The sequence below is a fragment of the Solea solea genome, chromosome 19 (genome assembly GCF_958295425.1).
Source record: "Solea solea chromosome 19, fSolSol10.1, whole genome shotgun sequence".
NCBI classification, from domain to species: domain Eukaryota; kingdom Metazoa; phylum Chordata; class Actinopteri; order Pleuronectiformes; family Soleidae; genus Solea; species Solea solea.
The window spans coordinates 16124127-16146352 of NC_081152.1; the positions used below are offsets into that span (position 1 = coordinate 16124127).

At 39.4% G+C, this 22226-nt stretch overlaps 1 protein-coding gene across 3 annotated transcripts in view; it reads left to right on the forward strand.

The window, feature by feature from the left end:
* Positions 1–1957: 1957 nt before the first annotated feature.
* Positions 1958–22226, forward strand: part of ank1b (ankyrin 1, erythrocytic b) — a 67065-nt gene continuing 46796 nt past the window's right edge. For 2 of the 3 annotated variants that reach the window (XM_058616506.1, XM_058616507.1), the window contains exons 1-3: positions 1959–2352; positions 3318–3381; positions 4129–4963. In XM_058616506.1, the coding sequence (XP_058472489.1) occupies positions 4838–4963 (126 nt within the window). In that variant the 5' untranslated portion in view covers positions 1959–2352; positions 3318–3381; positions 4129–4837. Of the gene's footprint in view, positions 2353–3317; positions 3382–4128; positions 4964–22226 lie in introns of all 3 variants that reach the window. The other variant, XM_058616505.1, reaches the window with a different exon arrangement.

A 22226-nucleotide genomic window follows, 5' to 3' on the forward strand; every position in this document is an offset into this window, starting at 1 on the left:
AAATGTCCGAGTACCAGCTTTTGCCCCCTGCCTTGTATTTTCTGCTGAGGGAAGTGCAAGTCACTGTCAAGGGCAAAGACTAGTGGATGCTGAGCATCTGCTTTGGAGGTCAGAGGGACAGAGAGCATGAGATTCATAACAGCACGGCAGTTTGGAGATACTAAACATTATTTATTATTGTTATGCACATAGAGGCCTGGTTTTACATTTACTCAAACAAAATCATATATCATATAATGTTGTTGGCAACATGTTTCGGGAAAGCCAGTACCCACATAGCAGTTTCAAGCAGGATATTCTATTATGAAAAAAAACTATACCATTGCAATAACAATTAGCTACCACCTGGTGGTGCTATAACACAGTGAACGGAAGGCTTTTTTTTTCTTGTGCAGTTTAAGGGCTTTAAATGGCAGCAGTCCACTTGTTCTATAAATATCACATAGCAACAAAGACTCACAAATCACCTTATACTCAAACAGAGTCATCTACTCAGGTATGCAGAGCATCACATGCTGGTGATAAATATTAGACTTTTTCTCCATGCTGCGCCATAATGAATCAGGACTTCACAAATAAGAAGGAAGATGTTCTGTATTTCACTCGTGTAGCAACTGCACTACTGTCCAGTTTCCTTTTATGTGTATTTTTTACATTCCTGCCACTGACAGTGAAAAATTATTTATACACGATCATGTAACATACCCTGGAATCTTCTAAAGCAGATTTTTTTAAGTGTGTTCTTTTACATTGTTATTAGTCTAGTCATACTAGTCCTATGTAAATAAGGAGTCATTTCCAAATACAACATTTCTAATGGAAATTGATATAAAAATGCTCAAAACTATTTGTTTCATAGCTTAGGTTTCATACATATAAATGATTTAACCTTCGAGTTCAAAGTTCAAGGTTAAGGTCACAGGGTTAAATGTGTGTTTCAGGTCTGGAAAAAACAAAACATAAGAAAAATACAGATTTTTGGTTGTTTAATCAATGGCCTTCATTTATTTTTATTTTTTTTTACCATTATCAACCTTTATTTGTTTATTTCACTCCAGAAGAACAGTGTTGTCACAGACATGAGTCGACCTCAGGTAAAACAGAAGGTGAACATTTTCGACTGCTTCATCAGTTTCCATTTTTAGCACACCACGGTTTGGCTGAGGGACTGGCAGAATCAGCGCGAGTGCTGTCATCATTTTCATCCATCATAAATCTCAGCACTATCTGTTGATGAGAATACGGATTCAGGAGTGTATTAACACTGTGTGAGCCAGCAGCTGGAGGACACTTTGCCTGACACGTCATCACACAGAAATTATGTAATTCTTCACTACTGTCATCAATACTGATTGCACAAGAAAAATTCAAAATATTAAATAAAAATAATAACACATTATATAACATTATTAAGCTACTGATCAGTATGCAGCTCAGTGACTGTAAGCTTGGCCCCACATGGCAAGCGGTTTTAACATTTAATCGGTAGACAGGATATTCATTATACTTATATCTGCTATTCAGTTTTTTACTAGTATGAATGACGTCACTTTTGCTATTCTTTTGTATGGGGTTTGTCATTATAGAAATGTGTAGATATCTCAGATTTGTGCCAGATATCTATGCCATTATGACTAGTCCACAATATCTTTATTTATCCTCAGTTGAAGATATCTATATCTCCTTTTGAGATATCTTGAATTAGGTTTCAGACAGTCAGAATGACGTTGTATATCTCAAACTTCAATTGGGACTATAATGATGTTGTAGCTATCTGAAACTGGAATTAGAGATACAGTATCCCCAAACACATGAATGGCAAAATCTACGTCATTTTGACTAGTAAAAACTGAATTGCAAATATCTGTAACTGTCGTTTTGGCAAGTACAAATGACGTCATAGATATCTGTAACGGTACCTCCAGGTAGTCAAACTTGGCGGTTAAATGCCATACTAGTTATTATGATGGATTATGGATATTTGTGGCGTCCTTTTGACTAGTTATAACTGAATTACAGATATCAAAACTAGTCGAAACGTTTGACTAGTAAGAATGACGTCGTTGATATCGGTAGTGAATATGTCGTCGACTCGTATTGTCATAGTTAGCTAGCAGTAGGGGTAGCACTAGCCTGTCATGCTAGCCTGTGAGCAGAGCCGGTAAACTTTATGTCTTCCTTATTAAGCAGCGTGGCTACCCAGCTAACAGTTTCTGGAACGTTCTGGGAACGCTAACTTTTAGTTGCAGGAAAGTTCCCTGAAGTTTTGCCCTAGGTTATCCTGTGGTTGTCATGGAAAGTTTTCCTAACGTTTTCTAAACGTTCTATAACTGCTAACTTGGCAGCATTAGGGTAAGTACTAGTTAGCTACTTAACGTACTGTATTATTGAACTGCAATGTATGTACTAATGGAGTAAAGCGCAGAGTAAAGACTTGAGGTAAATATATTTACATAATAAAGACATTGTAAAGATAACAAGTGATTATCAAAATATATGTTTTGTACACCTTTTATTAATAGCATGCTTTTGTATCATGATTGTTTTTTTGTGAGAAATGATGAGCAGTTCTGAAAACAGTGCGGAAACGTCCTTGCAAAAATTTAATTTATGGCAGCACAGAGATGTCCATACACGAGACTGATGTGTCAATGGTGGTTCAATTATAAAAGTGTGTCAGTGGGTGGTCATAGAAAAGATTTGTGTCTGCCAAAGACCATTTGAATCACGTCATGAGGGCAGAAAACTTTTGCAGAGCAACCCTTCACCTACTGAGTCATTTTGATGTGCATATAGTCTTGACTGTGCATGTGCATCTTATGAAGGTAATTCCAATGTGAAATTTCGAAAGAAGCTCTGGCTATAATACCATTCAACCCTGTAAGCAAATGTAAGATGAATGTACAATGAATGTTATGGCATTTATACACTTGCAAATAAATAGAAAACAGAGTTAATAAAGGCATATAAAATACACAAACCAGCCACATTATTAGACACACCTGTTCAACTTCTTGTTAACATAACATCTAATTAGCCTCTCATATGTGAGCAGCAAGTCATTGCATTTAGGCATGTAGTGGTTAAGACAACCTAGTGAACTTCAAATTGAGTATCAGAATGGTGGCAAAAGGTAATCTTATGTGTTTTGAATTTTGCAGTATTTCAGAAAATGATGATCTACAGTGATCTACTTGTACATTCTTCTCACCAGAGCATGCCTCTGTTGATGCCAGAGGGAAATGACCAGACTGGTTTGAAATGATGGAATGGTCACAGTAACTAACATAACCACTTTTTTCCACCATGGTATGTAGAAGACCATCGCTGATCGCACACTCCTGCCACTTTAACTGTCCTCTGTACCTAATAAATTGGCAGGTGAGTGTATATCCTCAGATGCTGTTATTGTTGGATATCCACTTGTTGTCTACTATAGCCACTATATTTGATTTTACTTGCATGTGTGTTGTGTCTCGCCAGTACACCTGATTTATAAATTACTTAATATGATTGTGTGTTCATCTCTTCGCAGATGGCATCTCTAAATTTAACAAGTATTTATTCTGGGTCTCATGGCATTTCCTCCTTGCTGCAAATATCTCATGTATCAAATATTTATACTTGGTTCCAGTTTACGAGAAAAACTGAAACCAAAGTAAGTAACATTCAGTAAAAATATAGAGAGGTACAGATACATGGTATTAAATATAGAAATAGGTTAACTTCAATATATCAGTCACTGCAGTTTTCGTCTTCGGATTTTACTGTCTCTGCCTACTGTTTAGTCATGCACTATTGACTTGCTGCATGGAACATCCATGCATTTCCTCCTGATGGAATGGAAAAAAGGAAAACAGTGGAAAGAAAGAGTAGGATAATACATGCAGTTTTTATGAAGCATTTATGTTGTTGATGTTTTTTTCTTCCTGTCTGCCTCAAGAGGGAGGAGTGTAGGCTGGTGTTTATGATAATGCATGGCACCATATGTGTATGCCACCTTAGCGTAAGCATTTAATACCTAAAATTATCAAGAATCATGACACAGAAGAACATGCACTGTGTATTAGATAAAACAAATGATGTCCATTTTAATTGAACATGGTGTTTTTGTCTATCTATTTCCAGGAGGGAGGTGCCATGGAAAAGCCGTGGTCAGAGAAAGGCAAAACATGAGGAAAAAACCCCATCTGAAGGCATTCCGCAGCTCTGGCGCCCTCGTCTTTTGTCACTCAGTTATGCAAGATGCAACAACACCTATTGTGAGAGAAAAGCCTTAAGCGGAGGTAGAAACTGTGGAAAAAGAAGCAGAGCAGCAGGAAGAGGGGGACATTTGACAGATACAAAGAGGGTGCGATGCAGCAGGATTTCCCACTGTGCCGAACACAGGACTGTGTGACAGGTCTGTGCAAGCACAGGGGAAGAGGGAGGAGAGAAGGAGAGAAGGAGGGAAGGTAGGATGGATGAAGGGGGAGGGGAGGCAATTCAGCGCAGTGCAAGCTGAGTGGATGAGTAGCAGCCGCGGCACAGGCACCAGCATCAGCACCACTAGCTGTAGCATCTTTCAGTGTGGCTGCTAGAGGCTGTCCTCTGCCTGCAGTAGCATCAACATAACCCACATACACGCACACATATCTGGACTGAGGAATTTCCATTGCTTGCCTTTTACACACACATGTCGTGGTGGCCACTAGAGGAGCGCTAGTGAGTGACGGGGGCTTGGGGGACAGCGGGACCAAGGGAGGCGGGAAACAGGGACGACCAGAGGTAGTGTGAGTCAGAGGAGGGCTGGAGCAACGGCGACTGGGGCAGCAGCAGCAGCAGTAGCAGCGGCACCATGGCGCAAGCCGCCAAGCAGCTCCGCAAGGCCAAGGATTTCGCGGAGGCCGCCGCCCAGGAGCAGAGGGAGAAGGAGGAGGAAAAGATAAAAAAGAGGAATCGATCCAGAGACCGCAGGCGTAAGGTATGGCTGGCTGTCTCTTGGTGACGGTGTTTCTCACACCCCTCTTCCCCTCCTCTCACCTGTCTTTCTCTAGAAGTCTCTCTCTCACTGCATTAATTGTGCAAGATTGGCATAGATGCAGGTACACATGTATGATCATTACTCAATGGGTGTTGCAGCCTCAGCTGGTGAGAGTGTGTGTATGTGTGTGAGAGAGTGTGTGTATGTGTGTGTAGGCCAACCAGTCTGCCACTTATGCTCCAGTGCAGGTTGTGTTTGATTCATTAGATATGTGTCTTTGGGGGGAAGAGAAATTAAACTGATGATGATGATGATGACTGTGTTGCTGGAGTTAAGACCAATACAGGCTGTTGATGAAACAACAGGATGTCATAGTTTTTTCACATAAGAAGCATTTGGGTTTCCTTGCATGGCTGCAGCTCATTCATATTAATGCAGTGCAAGTTCAGTGAATCGACACGTATTTTTACGCATATAATCACACTGACACTGATATGTTCTGCATACTCTGAAATGGTGTTTGTAGATGTGGTGTCTATTCCCTGATATTAGAGATATTAGAGATTTTTCTTTCAATAGGGGAGAAATAAAATGGAGGGCGATAGATGGAAGATATTAATCTATGTTGCTGTTTGGGCTCACAACATGTTAGATAATTCAGCCCTAATTATTTGGTGTTTCTAGTTTACTTACTTTTATTTTTTTATGTGTAGGCACACAGTATCACACCCTATAGGCACAAGAGCTCTCATTCACTCTTCCCCCGCACTCTCGCTCTCGCACTGTGCCTTTGGGTGCAGATTTTATTGGGGTTGTGCTGCCGTGCTCTCACACTTGGCAGCTCTGATATGCTTTATATAAGACACTTGTTGAACAGTTTAAAACATCTTCTTTTTGTTGTGTATGCAATTAACCAAATTATAATGTGTAATTCAGCGTGTAACACAAATAAATCATGGTTTGTGAGAAAGACATGCACATGGGAAAAGAGGCAGCCGAGTACAAAAATAATCATATTCTGCTCTAGAGGGCTGGGGTTGCTCATGAGTTGTAATCTCCTTTTCCTGTTATTATTGTTCAGTCAGCATCAAACAGATTGTATATGTATCATGTGGCTTTTGCTGGGGGTTTTCTGAGATCTTTCGTTGTATACTCAGTCTTTTCCCTCATTTACTTTGCATTCATGGAATCGCTCTCTATTTCGTTCATCTCTGCATTCTAATCATGTGATTTTCAATACAGAACAACATGCAGAATGCGGCACAGTTCGATTAATAGGAATAAAATGACACAAATTGACACAGCATCAGAGATTTGAAGATTACATAACTCCTTTACAAACTCAATTACATTGGAGACACCGTAAATTGGTCGCATCCTTTCATCATGTTTGTTATGTAACAAGGCTAAAATAAGGTCAGTGTGAATTTGACGTTAAGATATGATAATTAACGGCTTTCTTCAGGTTTTGAAAATTGAACACTGAACACACTGAGCTGAAACTAACTCAAATAAAATTGATATCTATACTTTTATGCCATGACTGAGCACATCAACCAGGATGATAGTAGTGATGTTTACCAAGATACGGTTTTATGTGTTTTGGATGGTCAATGCAAGATTGACATAATCACACCTGCTGATTCGTTGAATGGCTACAACATATGTATACTGTAGGTAGGAGCGCTTTGAATGGCTTGAATGTGGCTTACAATCAGCTTGTTAGATAACGCCTTCATAAACAATCAAAGAACTAACCTAACTTATAATTAGGCAGTGTGAGGACTGATACTTTCGGATTTTTACCGGTCATGCATGGTAACAAAATCTACTTTAGGGAGATTAGATACCAGTGTGTTGTGTCTCGCCAATATGCTTGATGTTAAATTATTATTTTAGTACATAAAAATGACTTGACCTTGACCTTGATTAATTGGAATAGCTGTGCAGAAATGTTGAAATGTAAAGAATTGAAAATAAATCCAAGATACCCTGATATGATATGTAATAGGCAACTTAAAATTCACTTCTCATGTTAATTTTACCATTGAAGAGTTGACCAAGCTTGTGCTCATTATTTGTAGAGACTGAGTAACTGAGAAGCAAGTCACAGAGAGAGAGAGAGCGAGAGAGGAAGAGGCACAGGCAGCAGGTCTTAATGTCCAGGGGATGTTAATTGGCTCCATTCGATGTAAATCAAACTTGGCAACGTGGTATCTCTATTCTCTTCTACTCCCAAAGGTCATTCACTACAGTGCCAACAGAGATCTGTGATAAGTGAGGAATGGCTTGACAGTAATCTAGTTAGAGAGTAGAAAGTACAGTTGAGCTCGGCTAGCTCTGTTGACTAAGGTAGATGTCATATGACTGCTGAGAAGGTTTGGAATAGCCCTAAGTCCTGGTTCATACTAGATGTGTCGCGGGAGCATCAATGCTGTGTGCAGTGACCACTGAGTTTCTCTCATGTATGTGTTCCCACCAGCTGTGTGTCGCGTCTCTGTGTTTTCCCAGACCACCGATATGTTTATGACTTTTGTTTCTGATTCCTAATTTAGACAGAGAGAAAATCTGCCCTTCTCCTGATTAAAAAATATAACATTTATGTTTTTCACGTATTCAGATTCAGCCTATACACTAACATTAGTGTCACAGGTGTCAGGTTTATGAATTATTATTATTATTATATCTTTTCTCTGCCTATTCTTACTGGGAACCCGAAAAGTCTCCAGTCCACAGAATAGCTACATGATAATGAGTTTGACATGTATAAATCAGCAGTAATGTGAAAGTGGAGTATATTTTAAACGTCAATAGAATTGACGTTTATATATATATATATATATATATATATATATATATATATATATATATATATATATATATACACATATATGTATGTATATGTATGTGTGTGTGTGTATATATATATATACACATACATATATTGAAGATGACCAAGCATTTCTACTCCATTCAATTATTCCTTTCTTTGTGTTTATTCTTATTCTATCATACACTTGCATTTATGAATTGCATGGGTTTGCAATGTGCTCATTGGTATGAATCACGTGCCAGTGAATAAGAAAGGTTGTTTCCGACACTTAAGGTTTAATGCTCAGATATTTCCGAGCCAAACTTATAAATGTCGGTCTTGAGGCTGATCCAGATGATCAGGATTTTAATGAATTGTTATAGCTAAAACAAAGCTTAGATAAAGGTTGTTTTTTTCATTTACCCTACTCCATTTGCCTCTGCCTATTTATAGTGTTGTTACCCTTTGTTATCACACATCTTCAGGACTGGAATCACATGAAACATAAGGTGGGCCAGATTTAGCAGATCAGTACCTCAGTGTGTCAAAGTCAACACTTGACAAATATACTGTAAGTAAGAGACTGGACACAATAAAGGAGCTGAATCGAGACTGAGACCTAAGGACATCCTTGATCAGGACATCCATTATTCAAAGCCGCAGGACTGTTGTGACATGGGACTGGTAAACATACAGTGGGGATCAATGATGTAAAGTACACACATGTATATATATATATATATATATATATATATATATATATATATACACATGTATGTATGTATGTATATATATTTATATACACTCTTGATCAAAATTTTAAGACCAGTTGAAAAATTGCAAGAATGTACATTTTGCACTGTTGGATCTTAAGAAGGTTCTAAGTAGTGCTTCAAAATGCAAAAAGAAGAAATGTGAGTGAGACAAAAAAGAAATTGAGTAAGCAATTTATTGCAAACAACCATTAAACTGAAATAGGCTGTTTATCAGCTGATCAAAAGTCTAAATCGTCGCAAAAATGTGAATTCAGTGCCATTTTCTGTCAGGTATCCACACTGTCATGACCTCCTGATGGCAAAAGCAAAAAAGCTTTCTCTCTTTGAACGCGGTCGGATTGTTGAGCAGCATCAGCAAGGCCTCTCGCAGCGTGCCATTGCTGCTGAGGTTGGACGCAGTAAGACGGTCATTTAAAACTTCTTAAAAGATCCTGAGGGTTATGGAACAAAAAAGTCAAGTGGTAGACCCAAATAAATTTCACCGGCCCTGAGCCGGAGGATCCAAATGGCTGTCCGTCAAGACACAGGATGATCCTCGGCCCATACATCATTGATCCCCACTGTATGTTCACATGTCACAACAGTCCTGATCAAGGTTTTCTTAGGTCTCAGTCTCGATCCAGTTCCTTTATTGTGTCCAGTCTCTTACTTACAGTATATTTGCCCAAATGTTGACTTGAGATGTGACTCTGACACACTGAGGTACTGATCTGTTAAATCTGGCCAACCTTATGTTTCATGAGATTCCAGTCCGGAAGGTGTGTGATAACAAAGGGTAACAACACTATAAATAGGCAGAGGCAAATGGAATAGGGTAAATGAAACAAAAAACCTTTATCTAAGCTTTGTTTTAGTTATAAGCGATTCATTAAAATCAAACTTTCACTTTCACTGGCACGTGATTCATACCAATGAGCACATTGCAAACCCATGCAATTCATAAATGCAAGTGTATTATGGAATAAGAATAAACACAAAGAAAGGAATAATATGAATGGAGTAGAAATGCTTGGTCATCTTCAATGTGAGATGGACATTGTTTGGGTTCATTTTCAGGTCTTTGTAGCCAATGGGGGCGACTAATCTGGGACACGAAGGCTTTTACTGTAGGAGCTCAGCATGAGCCTCCTTGGTCATGCACATTTTACTGTTTCCTTCAGGCCTGCACTTAATACAATGGAGCCAACGATCTGCTAATGGATAGTGTGCGAGCTTTGTGTAAAACTCGTGTGTGCTTGCTTGAGTTATATGTGTGCATGTGTGTACACGCAGTTACTGTTTTTGTGTGAAATAGCAGGGCTTCAGGGTTTTATCTAACCGTATGGATAGTCAGCCCTATACAACACTCCCTTTTACATTGACCCTCTGCCCATTACTGTTCTCAAGCAAAACAAAACTGAATTACTTTAAATAATATGTCATTTTGGTAATTGAAAATTGTGTCATCTGCATATACGATATCATTTCAGTGTTAGACTGAGGAAAAATTAATCCCAATTTGGCTATTATAAATATCCCAAATCTTTGGGTGCAATTTAGCACCTCATTTAGGTTGTAATTCATGTCACTGCCGTTGCACAGCAGAAAGCCTCTCATCTCATCCAATTGTCCCATTCAACCCGGCGTGATTAGAATTCATTTGCTTCAGGTCAGACGATTTAGAACTACAATAAGCTCCGGAGGGTAACACGTGAAAGTATGAATACTGTGCTTTTCAGTCATACATCTTCATGTTCATATAGGATAGCTTTTCAGTGCACATGGGTCAGCATTGATGTTAGACTTTCGTCGCTTTCTGCTCAGCTGCTGCCTTTGATATTTTCAGCTACTTTTTCTTGTGTCAAACCTTTGCACACAGCGACGCAGCTCTGCCGAGGTTTAATAAAGTGTTGTATGTTGTCCCACATTCAGCGGAGGAGGTGGTATGAAGAATATGTGAATTCACTATATGTTTGTGCAGGGAGATGGAGGAAATTGAGGATGTTTATGTGAGCCCATGGGAAAGGCACTCTTTAGGAAGTGCCCTAGAATCCTAGCGACTGATGTTTGTGATTCTTTGTGCAGTCTTTTTCTGTAAACCTGTACAGTATGTGAATAGATCTGCACAAGCCACCTTTAGGATTTAGGTGCAGTATGTAATTTAATAATAACCTCCTTTTGAAAAGTTCTATTCAACATTCTTGCCACTAATGTTCAGGAAAACATAATGACATGTTTGAGCAAATAGCTGCCTATGTATACATACATGCAGCTGTCAACATTAGCTTTCATTTGAATGAGAATCTAATTATCACTCCTGTGTTAGATCTTAGTTTTAGCATTAATGTAGTAATCTCATAGTATTTAGCTGTTAACTGTGCCATTTAGTGGATAGGTACAGTAGCATACATGGCTGTAAGGGCTGTAGTGCCTGGTATACTTTGAATCATTGAAAGAAATGATTTATTTGGACCGTGGCTACTAAAAAGAGGTTCTAAGATGACTGTTGTCATGGTCTGGTGACCAACGATAGCCTGGGAAAATGTTTTGACAGTGTTAGAAATGAAGGATGACCACATCTCACAGTGTGTGCTGCTATTGCCTGCTACTACATTTTATTATCTACACTAACTTGCATTATTGCAAAACATGAAAAAAGTTTCTTTATTGTACAGACTACATACATTACACTTTAGGTCCATATCCGTGTGAGACATAAGACAATTATACAGTTAAACTCATCAAAGCAGTTATTTATGTGCGAACACTTATAACCAATTGTTTAAATCTTTGCATTGTTTTTTTTCTTTTCGGTAGTCTCGGGCAGTACGGTGTAAAGACTTAACATTGGATCACTTGTTTTCGTAAGATAATGATAATGGGAAGTATGGGCTGGTGCTTCTCATTCCCACTGAGGAAACTGAGAGCATGATGAACCAAGGTCAAGCCGAGCAAAGCAGCACTCAAGCCCAGCCCAAAGCAGCCACAGGCTATATTTGCCTGCCAGCCTAGGATTACACTTCATCTGAGACCAGAGCGAACCATCTGCAGTATCTACACACCATAACTGTGAGCTAGCTTAGCACCTGCTCAGATCATGTAGCTGATGTTGCCCCAGATCTGTTCCTGCTCAAACAACATAGGGAGATACCAGAATAGAGGCATGATGGCCAGTATTTATCACACCTCACAAGGGCTTATCCTGGACTGTACTCTTGGGTTTTGATCTGTAGATCGGAGTAAACCTGACCGTGCCTTTGTGGAAAGTTAATCCGAGGAAAAAAAGTAGTAAATTGTTTATTAGAAATGTGTTAAACTGATGATTTTTGTTGAATATGTGCTCTGAGAAAACAATTGACAAACCTAAGTTTGTCTAAATAAATTTTGGTTTTACCCCCCCAATCATTTTGTGTAGATGAAACTAGATATTTTTAGTTTCTCTTGTGTTTTATTAGAGTGGTTGGTTCCTGTTTAACTCAAGCCAACCAGTATATTGTGATGGATTTTCCACACCTAGGTCATTTTTTATATTTGACACTGTTTCCCAACATGCAACAGTTGTTGAACATTGGAATGGTCAGAGAGTCAATGTGCTGATGGGCCGTTAGATCCATGTGCATTCGACGAGTTGCTCAAGAGTAACGGCTCATGTGCCAGTCTGCTCATCACAGCATCCATCACCATTGTTAAGCAAGGCCAACCAGTGTGGTTAGCCTGGTATGCAGAGGGAGGGGTTCAAGCTGTAAATCTTTGGGCAATGTTTATCGTTACCCTTGGGTCAGTTAAGAGGCGGTCTGAGGTGACTGATGTTCCCATGGCGGTTACGGAGTGACACTTCACGTGGCGGGGTGATGGAAGGACGGAGAGATGGACGAGGGCATATCTTGGTTGGAGATGAAATTCCCCGCATAGATCAATAACTTGACAGGAAATGCTTGAAGGGAAAAAATGAGTATACCCGCTCCAGTTTATATGTTGAGCTGATTTTTAACTCATAGCAAGTCTGATGAGAGTTTTCCGGATTATTCAGAGATTTGGTAACCTACGGAGTTCCATGTTTTCATCAAAAGGGACATCTTAAAAAGACAACAGTTACAATCTTTTATGTAATTGTAATTGAACTAGATACAGTATATACTACCCAGCACTGGTGATGCATTTGGCTCATTAAGTGTGGTATGTGAGCAGTGTTAATTCTTCAGAATCATTAGAGGAAGATTGAAAGTAATGCAGACTGGCACGTTGCCCCACACACACACACACTTTTAAATATACAATGACTGCACATACATACACATACTCTCTCTCTCTCTCTCTCTCTCTTTCTTTCTCTCTCTCTCTCTTAGAGCAGGAGCTGGGTATTATGTAATGGAATTAGTGCTCCTCAAGGTCTACATGGATCATGTGGCCTGCAGGAACCACTAATGCACTGATGCACTGAAGCAGCTGCTCTCAGGCACACCCTGACTCCATCACTTTCCTCTGCTGGTCTAAACGCATGTTACGGTATATGTGTGTTTGCTAATGGACCCAGTGCTCGATCCAAAAATCCAGAAATTCACATTGTTGTGGTGGTGTGACACTTTTTTTTTTACTTTTTTTTTAAACACAAATACTTTTCAAGATTGAGTTTCAAGATCAATCTTAGGCCTTGGACTGAGATGGATTTGAGTTTCATGGTAATTTAATGTATGCACACAAAGCCTCATACATACAATAAAATGCAATTTAATATAATGCCCTGCAGTCAATACTTTCACTTCTAAGGCTGTATTGTTTAACGAGGTGAGGGGTGCTCTTATTTCACCTTGTTTACACTGAGGTTGTGTGTGCTCAGTTTTAATCTCTTTCTTATATCTTACTTCTACCAAGATGTAGTCCCTAGGAGCTGCTTAGTGAAATCACGTTCTTTTCTTGTTCTGGGATTATTAGCTTTCCTTCAGGAGTGATTACTTTGCCTTGGTGCTAAATCTGACACTTTTGGAGATGGAAGTGTAAAATGTATCCTTTTTTTTTTCAGATTTCAAAGCTGCTTTTTTTAGCAAGCGTTGTCACCTTTATCCCACTGGTTGGGGCATGAACAGACAGGCGCAGGTGGTTCGCTGGGTTGCAGGTGTCCATGTCTGCCTGATGAGGCAGGTGGTTGGGGTCACAGGGATTCCTGCCTAATGGCAGATGCAAGAGCTGGCTCATCACTCAATAACTAACCTATGCTAAAGGGTTATCTATAATCTAAGTAGTGGGATTATAGAGGAACACAGTATTGGTTTTATTGAAAACTACAAAATGCAACGTCACAGGGTTCCAAACATCCCTGCCAACAACTGGCTGTCATTCTTCACTCTCTGCTCCGACAAAGCCTGCATCAGCAGCACTCATTGGTGGCTGGGAACACAACAGCTCGAGTTGATGGCTGGATATCCAGACTGATTGTTTTTCCCTCAACCTCAACCCATCCTTGTCATCTTTCTGCTTCGCTTTCCCCCCTTCTACATTTCTCCTCTCCCTTTGGGTATAATCTCACGTTGCTGGTTGTTAATGTACTCCTGCATGTAGAAAAAAAACGATAAATGATAGTGATCATCAGTTCTGCATGTTTCCCTGCACCGTCGTCCATGTCTGTTGTCGACTGCACCGGTGCATTGAGTTGGAAAATCCACATGTTAAATACTTCATTGCTAATTCAATTTTAAAATCTCAATGGAAGACGGAAAAGTGCTGCAACTGTTTGTTCCCCCTGTGTGCGCTCTATTTTCCTCTGTCTGTTGCCTCATTGTGGCTTTACTTAACCTCTCTTTATCTATTTCTCTTCATCTCTCTATTATTCTCCTTAATTGTTTTTCTGTCTTGTAAATAGTATATGCTGCTGTCAGTCAAACATGCATGTTTCAGATATCAGTTCCACTGACTAATTATTCAGACTCTGTAAAGTCGCAGTACTGGGGGCCGGCTGCTATTTGGGTCCGTCTACCCAGTGCCCCCTTGATAACCACTATAAAATTGAAAGTTCTTGCTTTTAAAAAACATTTAAAGCTCCATTGTGTAACTTTTGTTGCTAAAGGTATTTTAGTTTATAAGTGAATATGATCTGTAGCATAAAAACAAGCTACTGGAAGTAAAAACCAGACATGATCTGAGCTTCTGCAATGAGCAACAGAGACACTGCTATGAGGAAGACATGTCTTCAGCAGTTTTGTGGTTGCCTCTTGGCGTTTTCAACCCAGGTTGTGGGCAGTGACATCAGACTTTCTAAAGGATGAGAATGCTTCTGCCTTCTTTTCATCAGTCATGAAATGCATCACGTGTTGTGTGGAGCTGATAGACTTTATCAGCATTGTATCAACTCATTTGACAATAGACCAGGTAAATGTGTGCTGTGCTGTGCATTTACTGATTGGCAAGAATTTGTTACTTGTGTACCACAACCAATGTAAATTAACTCCTAAAAGAAGACACTTTTGCATTTTCTCTTTTCCACTCTTGTCCCCATCCATACCCTCCTGATCCACCATTCATTGTCCATACCATCTAGTTTGACAAACCGCATGGAATAGCAGGGAGGCCAGGAGTTAAATTCAAACATTAAACACTCCCACCCAGAAAAGCAGACTATATTAAGTCCATCTATTTCAATTTTGTTTTCCCGGTTTTCAGCAACATGACATGTCACCATCAGTGAGCCATTACAATGTGTCTCGTCTATTACGGCACCTCCAGTAAACCAAGTTTCGCTAATGATTCATATTGCAGCCAACCATTAGCAGAGTCCAATAAATAAATGTTGACATAATGTTTTGCCAGAGCAGCCTGTGAGTCATAAAATGTGATTCTCTAGCATGTCAAGTTAGTGGGTAAACAGGAGCAGACGGGTAGGTATTAATACTGCTCTGAAATAATTGGATAATCGTCATTTATCATAAAACAGTGAAAAGGAAGATACTCCCCTGGAATTTGGCTTGGCCCCCATCTTCTTGTTTTTTGTTTATTTCCTGCGAGCATCTGTTACCAAAGTCACAAGAGCACAAGAGCCGGTGACTCAATCGCAGACAGTGAGAGATTCTGTTTTCAGCACTGCCATTCACTTGTGTTACTTTATCATCCCCTGTGTGATTCATTCACAGCAGCAATCCAGCTATGGTACAGTAGTGATGCTGGGAGTCAGACGTGTCATGGTGATATCACACTTTCTGTTTCACCAAAACGACTTGCATGAATCACCGCAACGTCTGACTTGATTGACTGATTGAGTGCATGCAGACTACGCTCACATGAGTTTATATTCTCTTTATTTTTAAATACTGTACGACTAGACACAGCAATTAATATCCTATTTTTCATATAGCACTTTTCACGCAGAAAGTCCTTCACAGATATCAGGAATATAGAATAAAAACATAATGAGGAAACCCCATCCCCAAAAGTAAGAACATGAGAGCACAAAATGTATATGAATATGTAGAATTATGTGCAAATATGTTTTAATGAAAAAGATAAATTGACAACATTAAAGTGATAAAAAGCTTAAAAGAAGTATGGAAGTTTGCATAAAACTCAGGGAAATGATATTAAAGCTTAAAATAACTGATGATGATTGTGGCCTAGTTGTAATGAAGCACCGACTCAGCTGTCATACGTTTTGATTGACCACAGGAGAGGCCAAGGTGAGAGGAAAACCATGCACATAGCATACAAATTAAGAACAACGCCTTAATCCTATATCTTAAGAAGCTGAGGCTTCATCATCAGAATTCAAGACACCAAGCTGACCTGAAGCAAGAAAAAATTGTGATTGATTATGCATTATAATTACACTCTAATTTGCATAATCAGAATTAGGTACCAATTTGTATCACTCCTTCATTTTCAATAGGGTGCTCAGACCCCAAAAATGTGGAACAATCTTTATCTCAATTTACAAATCTGTCTTTGTGCCAATTTGTTAAAAAAAAATTGCTGCGGAAAGATCAGGTATTCTGTTGTAGATTTTCCCCCTGTGTTTCACATCTCACGCTTATTATATGGTTTCAGAAATATTAATTAGACCGTAAGTGTTTAATATGATTGTCCTCTAAGCCAGATACAGACTTTACAAAGAGGAACAAAACAAGTTCATTTAGTTTACAGTTTCAAAGGTGTCGGGATTGTCAGTCTGTACATGTATGAAAGCACCTATACGATAGACATTTGTGACGCATCGCCACCTGGTAATTTGTGGCTGTGACTCTGAATGAATTGCAGCTTTCTGCTGCTGTTGCAGTGTGTCAGCTTGTCTAGCTCATATTTATAGGTCTCCCTGATGCATATGGTTTATTATAGCATGAACTTTGGAAAGAGCTCAGTCACTTCTCACTGGTACATTAAAAGGGATATGTATGAGAAAACGTATTAAGTTTTGAAATGAGCATGATATGTCATCAGAGATTAAAGATAAAGTTAATTTAAAATACTGGCTTCACTGAGTACAATGGCACAGCCGGTATATTCACAATTTTAATTTTCATCTGTGGGCCACAAACTCCACTGTCACCGTCCAATAACACAGCTCATAGCACGTAAACACAAATGCTGCCAGCAAATGCTGCTGTCCATCACAGCGAGCTGCAGACATAGGTCAGAAATGCCAAAAGTTACCAAAACTTAAAAAGCACACTACTACCTCACTACTTCTCAAATGTCTCAACCAGAGAAGAAGAGAGGGTCTGCACTGTGTAGTGGAGATGTCACACACTTTGTCTTCAGCTATTTAAAGCATGTAATCTCTTACAGTCATTGTTCCTTATCTCTCTTCTCATGTTGTGGTAATTGTCTGCTGCTGTTGCTCGGAGCAGACACACTTTCACTTTCAATCTGCTGTTGAAAATGGAAAATTGTGAAGTTTATCAAACTAAGACACACTGTGGGATAGTTGTATGTACGGTATGTGTATGGGTACTTTGTGCATGAACACAGAGCACCACCAAGTATAACCACTGCTCCTTTTTACTTTGGCAACCGTATTCTGCGTTGTTTTGGATTGGGATTGCAGTACTAGCGGTTACTGCTGTACATATTTTACATATATCCTTTTTTTATTGACAAAACTGCCCCTTCTTGTGTTTTCAATATACAGTGTATCAATTTATTTTGCCTTAAGACCTTGTGTCCAATATCACAACCTTGAATATCTATACCAACATCAATCCAATGCAGTCATTTTTACATCTATTCACCACCGAGCCACAACACATACTCCCAACAATGTAAAAAATAATCTGCCACATAAAGAATAATAAACCGCCTGACTCAGTTATGTTATATTTCTTTTACATTCAGACAGATACTGAGTATTGTATTGTATTGACTCATCTCTCTCAATCTCTCTCATCAATTTACTCTTCTTGTAGCACTTTAACTGTCTCGTCGACTGCTCTTTATTGACTAATCCTGATTGGATTCAATAGTCTCACATCTTGTGTGTGTTTGTGTCCCTGTGATCATCTTGGCATCTGCTTTAACCCCACGATCCCCCCCCCCCACCTCTGTGAATATGTTAATGAGTTTGGATCAGGATTCCTTCAGTATTTCATTCTCTCTCTAATTTTCTCACTCTGTATCTCTCGCCGTGCTAATCTGCGCTTTATGGAAAATGATATTAGTCTGCCCTCTGGGGACAAGCCACTTGCTGCAGCCTCAAATTGACATGCTCTCTGTGTGTTAACTCCTGCTGGACCTTGTGCTTTCTATATGACCCTGGCATCAAGCGATTGTCCCATTGACGAATGGCTCCTCGTGGGCTAAAATGGCCCTCGTGAACCTGAGTAGAGTGCTGAATCATAAGAAGTTGCCTCTATCGATTGGCTTCTGGAGTGGTCACCATCCTGTGTCAGACCAGCAGCCGCAGCAGCAATTTTGTGGTGGAGGCTAATGCCATTTTTTTCTGATTGTGGCATGTTAAGACGATATCCATTTTTTTTGTGGTTTTGGTTTTGTGAGTTTTATTTAGTTTTTACAGTGCATTTCATTGTGGATATAATTTCAAATACTAGTGTGGCAAAGAGATGGAGCCTGGTGCTGAAATCATTACTGCTATTGCTACATCGTTGCTATCTTTAGAAGCAGTAGTGGTCCTATCAGACATAGAGCTATTGTTGTGAACTCTAGCCGTGCCCTTCGATCTCATCTTCTGCAGCATTTTGTGTGTTTCGTCCTCCCTGACATGACTTTCCCTCTTTCATCCTCGATCAGCCTCTCCTTGTTTCCATGGCTTTCTCAGTGTGACGCTTACTGGTATGACTCTACACCCACAGGGTGATTAGTGATGACCTGCTGTCACTTACACAGGCATACACAGTAGGAACAGCCCACCCGTCTCATATAAGAACACAGAGCTGCCATGTAGAGCTGCCATGCCATGTACAGGCATGCACAGAAATGCAAAAATAAATATGAACAAAGTTTCCTATTACTGGAGAAATTACATAAAAAATCTGACAACTGGTATGTTTTGGAAGATACCAAATCAAGCAATAGTGTTTCTGCTCTTTCTAAAATAGTGTGCTCCCCTGTCGAGTGAGTTCTTTACATTTGTTTTGTCTACCGATTTAAGTCCCAGTTGTGTATATATCTTTGAAATTAGAGCTTTTATTAGTTTATGTTATGTTGGATATTTGAAAGTGTGTTTTTATGTGTTTGGACAGATGATGAAATAAATTAATGTCGATCAAATGGTATGTTGTGAAAGACAGCGCTGATAAATGTTCATATATCTTGTTGTTCTTGTACCTGTGATAGTTTATCACGTTGCATTTTTATCTGCCTGTTTGCGCCGTGTCTCTGTCAGGGCTGAATGATTTTATGATTACTCTGACAGATAACTGCCATTGAGATTTGATTTGCAATATAATGTGTTTTTTTTAAAGACGAGTCTCAGTGCAATATTAACTGTGCTATAGGTTTTAAACGAGATGGAGCATTACCCAAGCTCTACAGTACCATCAAAAATATTAACTTAAACTGTAATCCAATAATGTGAACTTTCCAACATGCAGGTGTTACTTTTGTAATTGGCAAAGAAAATAGAATAATCTAAAATTCATTCATTGTCTATTTTTGTCTACCGCGTTATGCTCCGTATGAGGGTCACGGGTTGCTGGAGCCAATCCCAGCACACAGAGGGGGAGGAACCAGGGTACGCAGGTCATCAAATCAGAAGTTGAATGATTAAATTGCTGCCTTTGTGATTTGCTAATTGCAATTGTTCAGGCCTAGTGTGTGTCCTCCATTCTGTTTAAGAAAAAGGACTGAGTGATATTGTAGGGATTTTCAACCCCACCTGACGTGTGAAGGCTGCTGGGAGATCGGCTTTTACAGCTGACTGTGTTTTGCACATTCATGTTATTGTTGGTTTCTTCCATTCATGTCCTAAAATAAATTAGGATGGGTTCACCTCGGTTATATTTTGTTGATATCCAGGTTTGTCAGTGTGTCCAAAAGGAAGGGTTTGCCAGGTTTTATAATTGGAACCTCTCAGGGAGAACCTGATCCTCTCAAGCTTACACTGCAGTATTTCCTGAATCCATCTATTATGAGAAGGTTGAGAGGAGTGTATCCATTTTAAGGAGAATTATCTTCCCAGAAAACAGAGTGGTGAATACCAGTAACTTGTTGAGTGGCTTTGGGTGATTTGCTTATGTTGTGTATGCAGCACACAGTGGGCAGCGAGCTGACATGCGCACTCTTGTGTGTGCTGGAGTCTTTACATCCTGCAGTGAGGAGCATATGTCACCTCGTGTGACTGCCTGTTGACAGCGGAATTGAAGATGATGTAGCATGTTGCAAAGTGAGTCCGCGCTGACATGTCTGCACGTGAACTGAGTACACACAGGTGTTTATACATTTGCACATGCATCCACATACAGTGCATGTTGAGCCTGTGTGCATTTGTGTGTGTGTGTGTGTGTTTTTGTCTTCTTGTGCCGGTCAGCGTGCTTGTGTGAGTTATGTGTCAGCTCCAGAGCGCTCTACAGTTCTGATTCATGACACGGGTGATTTGGTAGTCAGTCAGTCAATGTCATGATTGGGCAGCAGCTTTTTCCTTCCTTCCTTCCTTCCCTCCCAACCCTCTCCTGTGCCTCAAAACCATCTATCTCTCCTTCCCGGACCACAAACACAAATGATCCGACATCTAACATCCAACCATGCAACGTTTCATCCTGCAGTGACCTTACAGTGACTTCTGTGGTTAAGAGCTGTGGTTAATTTCTTGCAGTATATCTAAACTAATTTAATTGTGGTTGAATTCATCATTTGAGTATTTACTCTATTTAACATCTCTGTATTTTGTCTGTAAATGTTATGTTACAGATATGTTTGCTACAGATACGCATAGTACAGATGGAAAAACATATTATTTGCATAGCAGACATTTACTTTTTGTAGGTAAACCCTAAAATTAGGACTGGAACTTACGATTATTTTCATATTTGATTAATCAGTCGTTTATTTTCTTAAATTAATCGTTAGGTCCATAACCTAAAATGCAGATTAGTGTTTCCCAATTCTCAAAATAATGAAGTTCTCAAATATAGACAGGCTGAACATGATATAACTATGTTGCAAAAGGAGAATTTTAGTGTAGATTTTTTACAGATGTATGTCGAAACAGCATATTCAAACATGGGTTTTATTATATTTTTTGCAGTGGAGTAACATCACCCTATTAGGTAATTTATGCAATGATGCACCTAAATAATTAACACTTAATCATAAATTAAAAATGTCGAACACACCATGCATATCTCCATCATTGTATAATGTAGATATTTTTAGTCCTTAACCTGTTTTAATTGAGGAAAACACAAACACTGTAACTTATATGCATTATCTTTATGGTTTTTATGAGTCACAAATTAGAGCAACTAAAGAGTTACTAAAGAGTTTTTATATGCAGTAATAGTATGCCAGTGAAAATGTGTCCCTGAACACATTGTCAAAGTTAAACATCCACACACACTGAAAGTACCACCGCCTAAAGGCGTTGACAGCGTCCACAATCTTGACCTGAGCTCACCTCAAAACGAGCAGGTGACAGATGGTTGGGGGAAGACGGAGTAAATAACCAAAGTGACAGTGGTGAAATGAGAAGTGTTACAATGCTGTGTCATCTGCTGGGACAGCGCGGCAGAGGAGTGTTTAGTTCCCGTTTGTGTGTGTGAACTTCACTGTGTGTATATGTGTGTGAATGAGTGAGTGCAGTCTGTCTAATGAGGAATGTTTAAAGGGGATAGAGTGTAGTGCTTGAATTCGGAGTCACTACTGATTCATGTCAACTGACTTGAGTTGTGTGAGTGACGAAGGGAACTGAGACTGTACACAAAGATTTATAGGTAGTCTATAGCAGGGACTGCAATCCTTTAACCTGCCCTGGTTGGCTTTGATCCAGTACTTGTGATCTGGGTTGGTGCATCTCTAATGTTTATCCTCCCCTTTGGTAGTTCTTTGCAGGGCTCGCTAAGACAGTAATTTCTACCTGTTATCAAGCAGCATTATTCCTATAGACAGAAACTAGGTAGTATTTGTAATGTCAGTAATCTGTTCTGCTCTTCTCAAGATTAGTGATGAAATTTAACTTCCACGTTTGAAGGGAACCTCCTGTTTTTTCCTATTTTCTGTTATAGTAGAAAAAACATTGCAGTCATGACAACTCTTTTATTTTTTC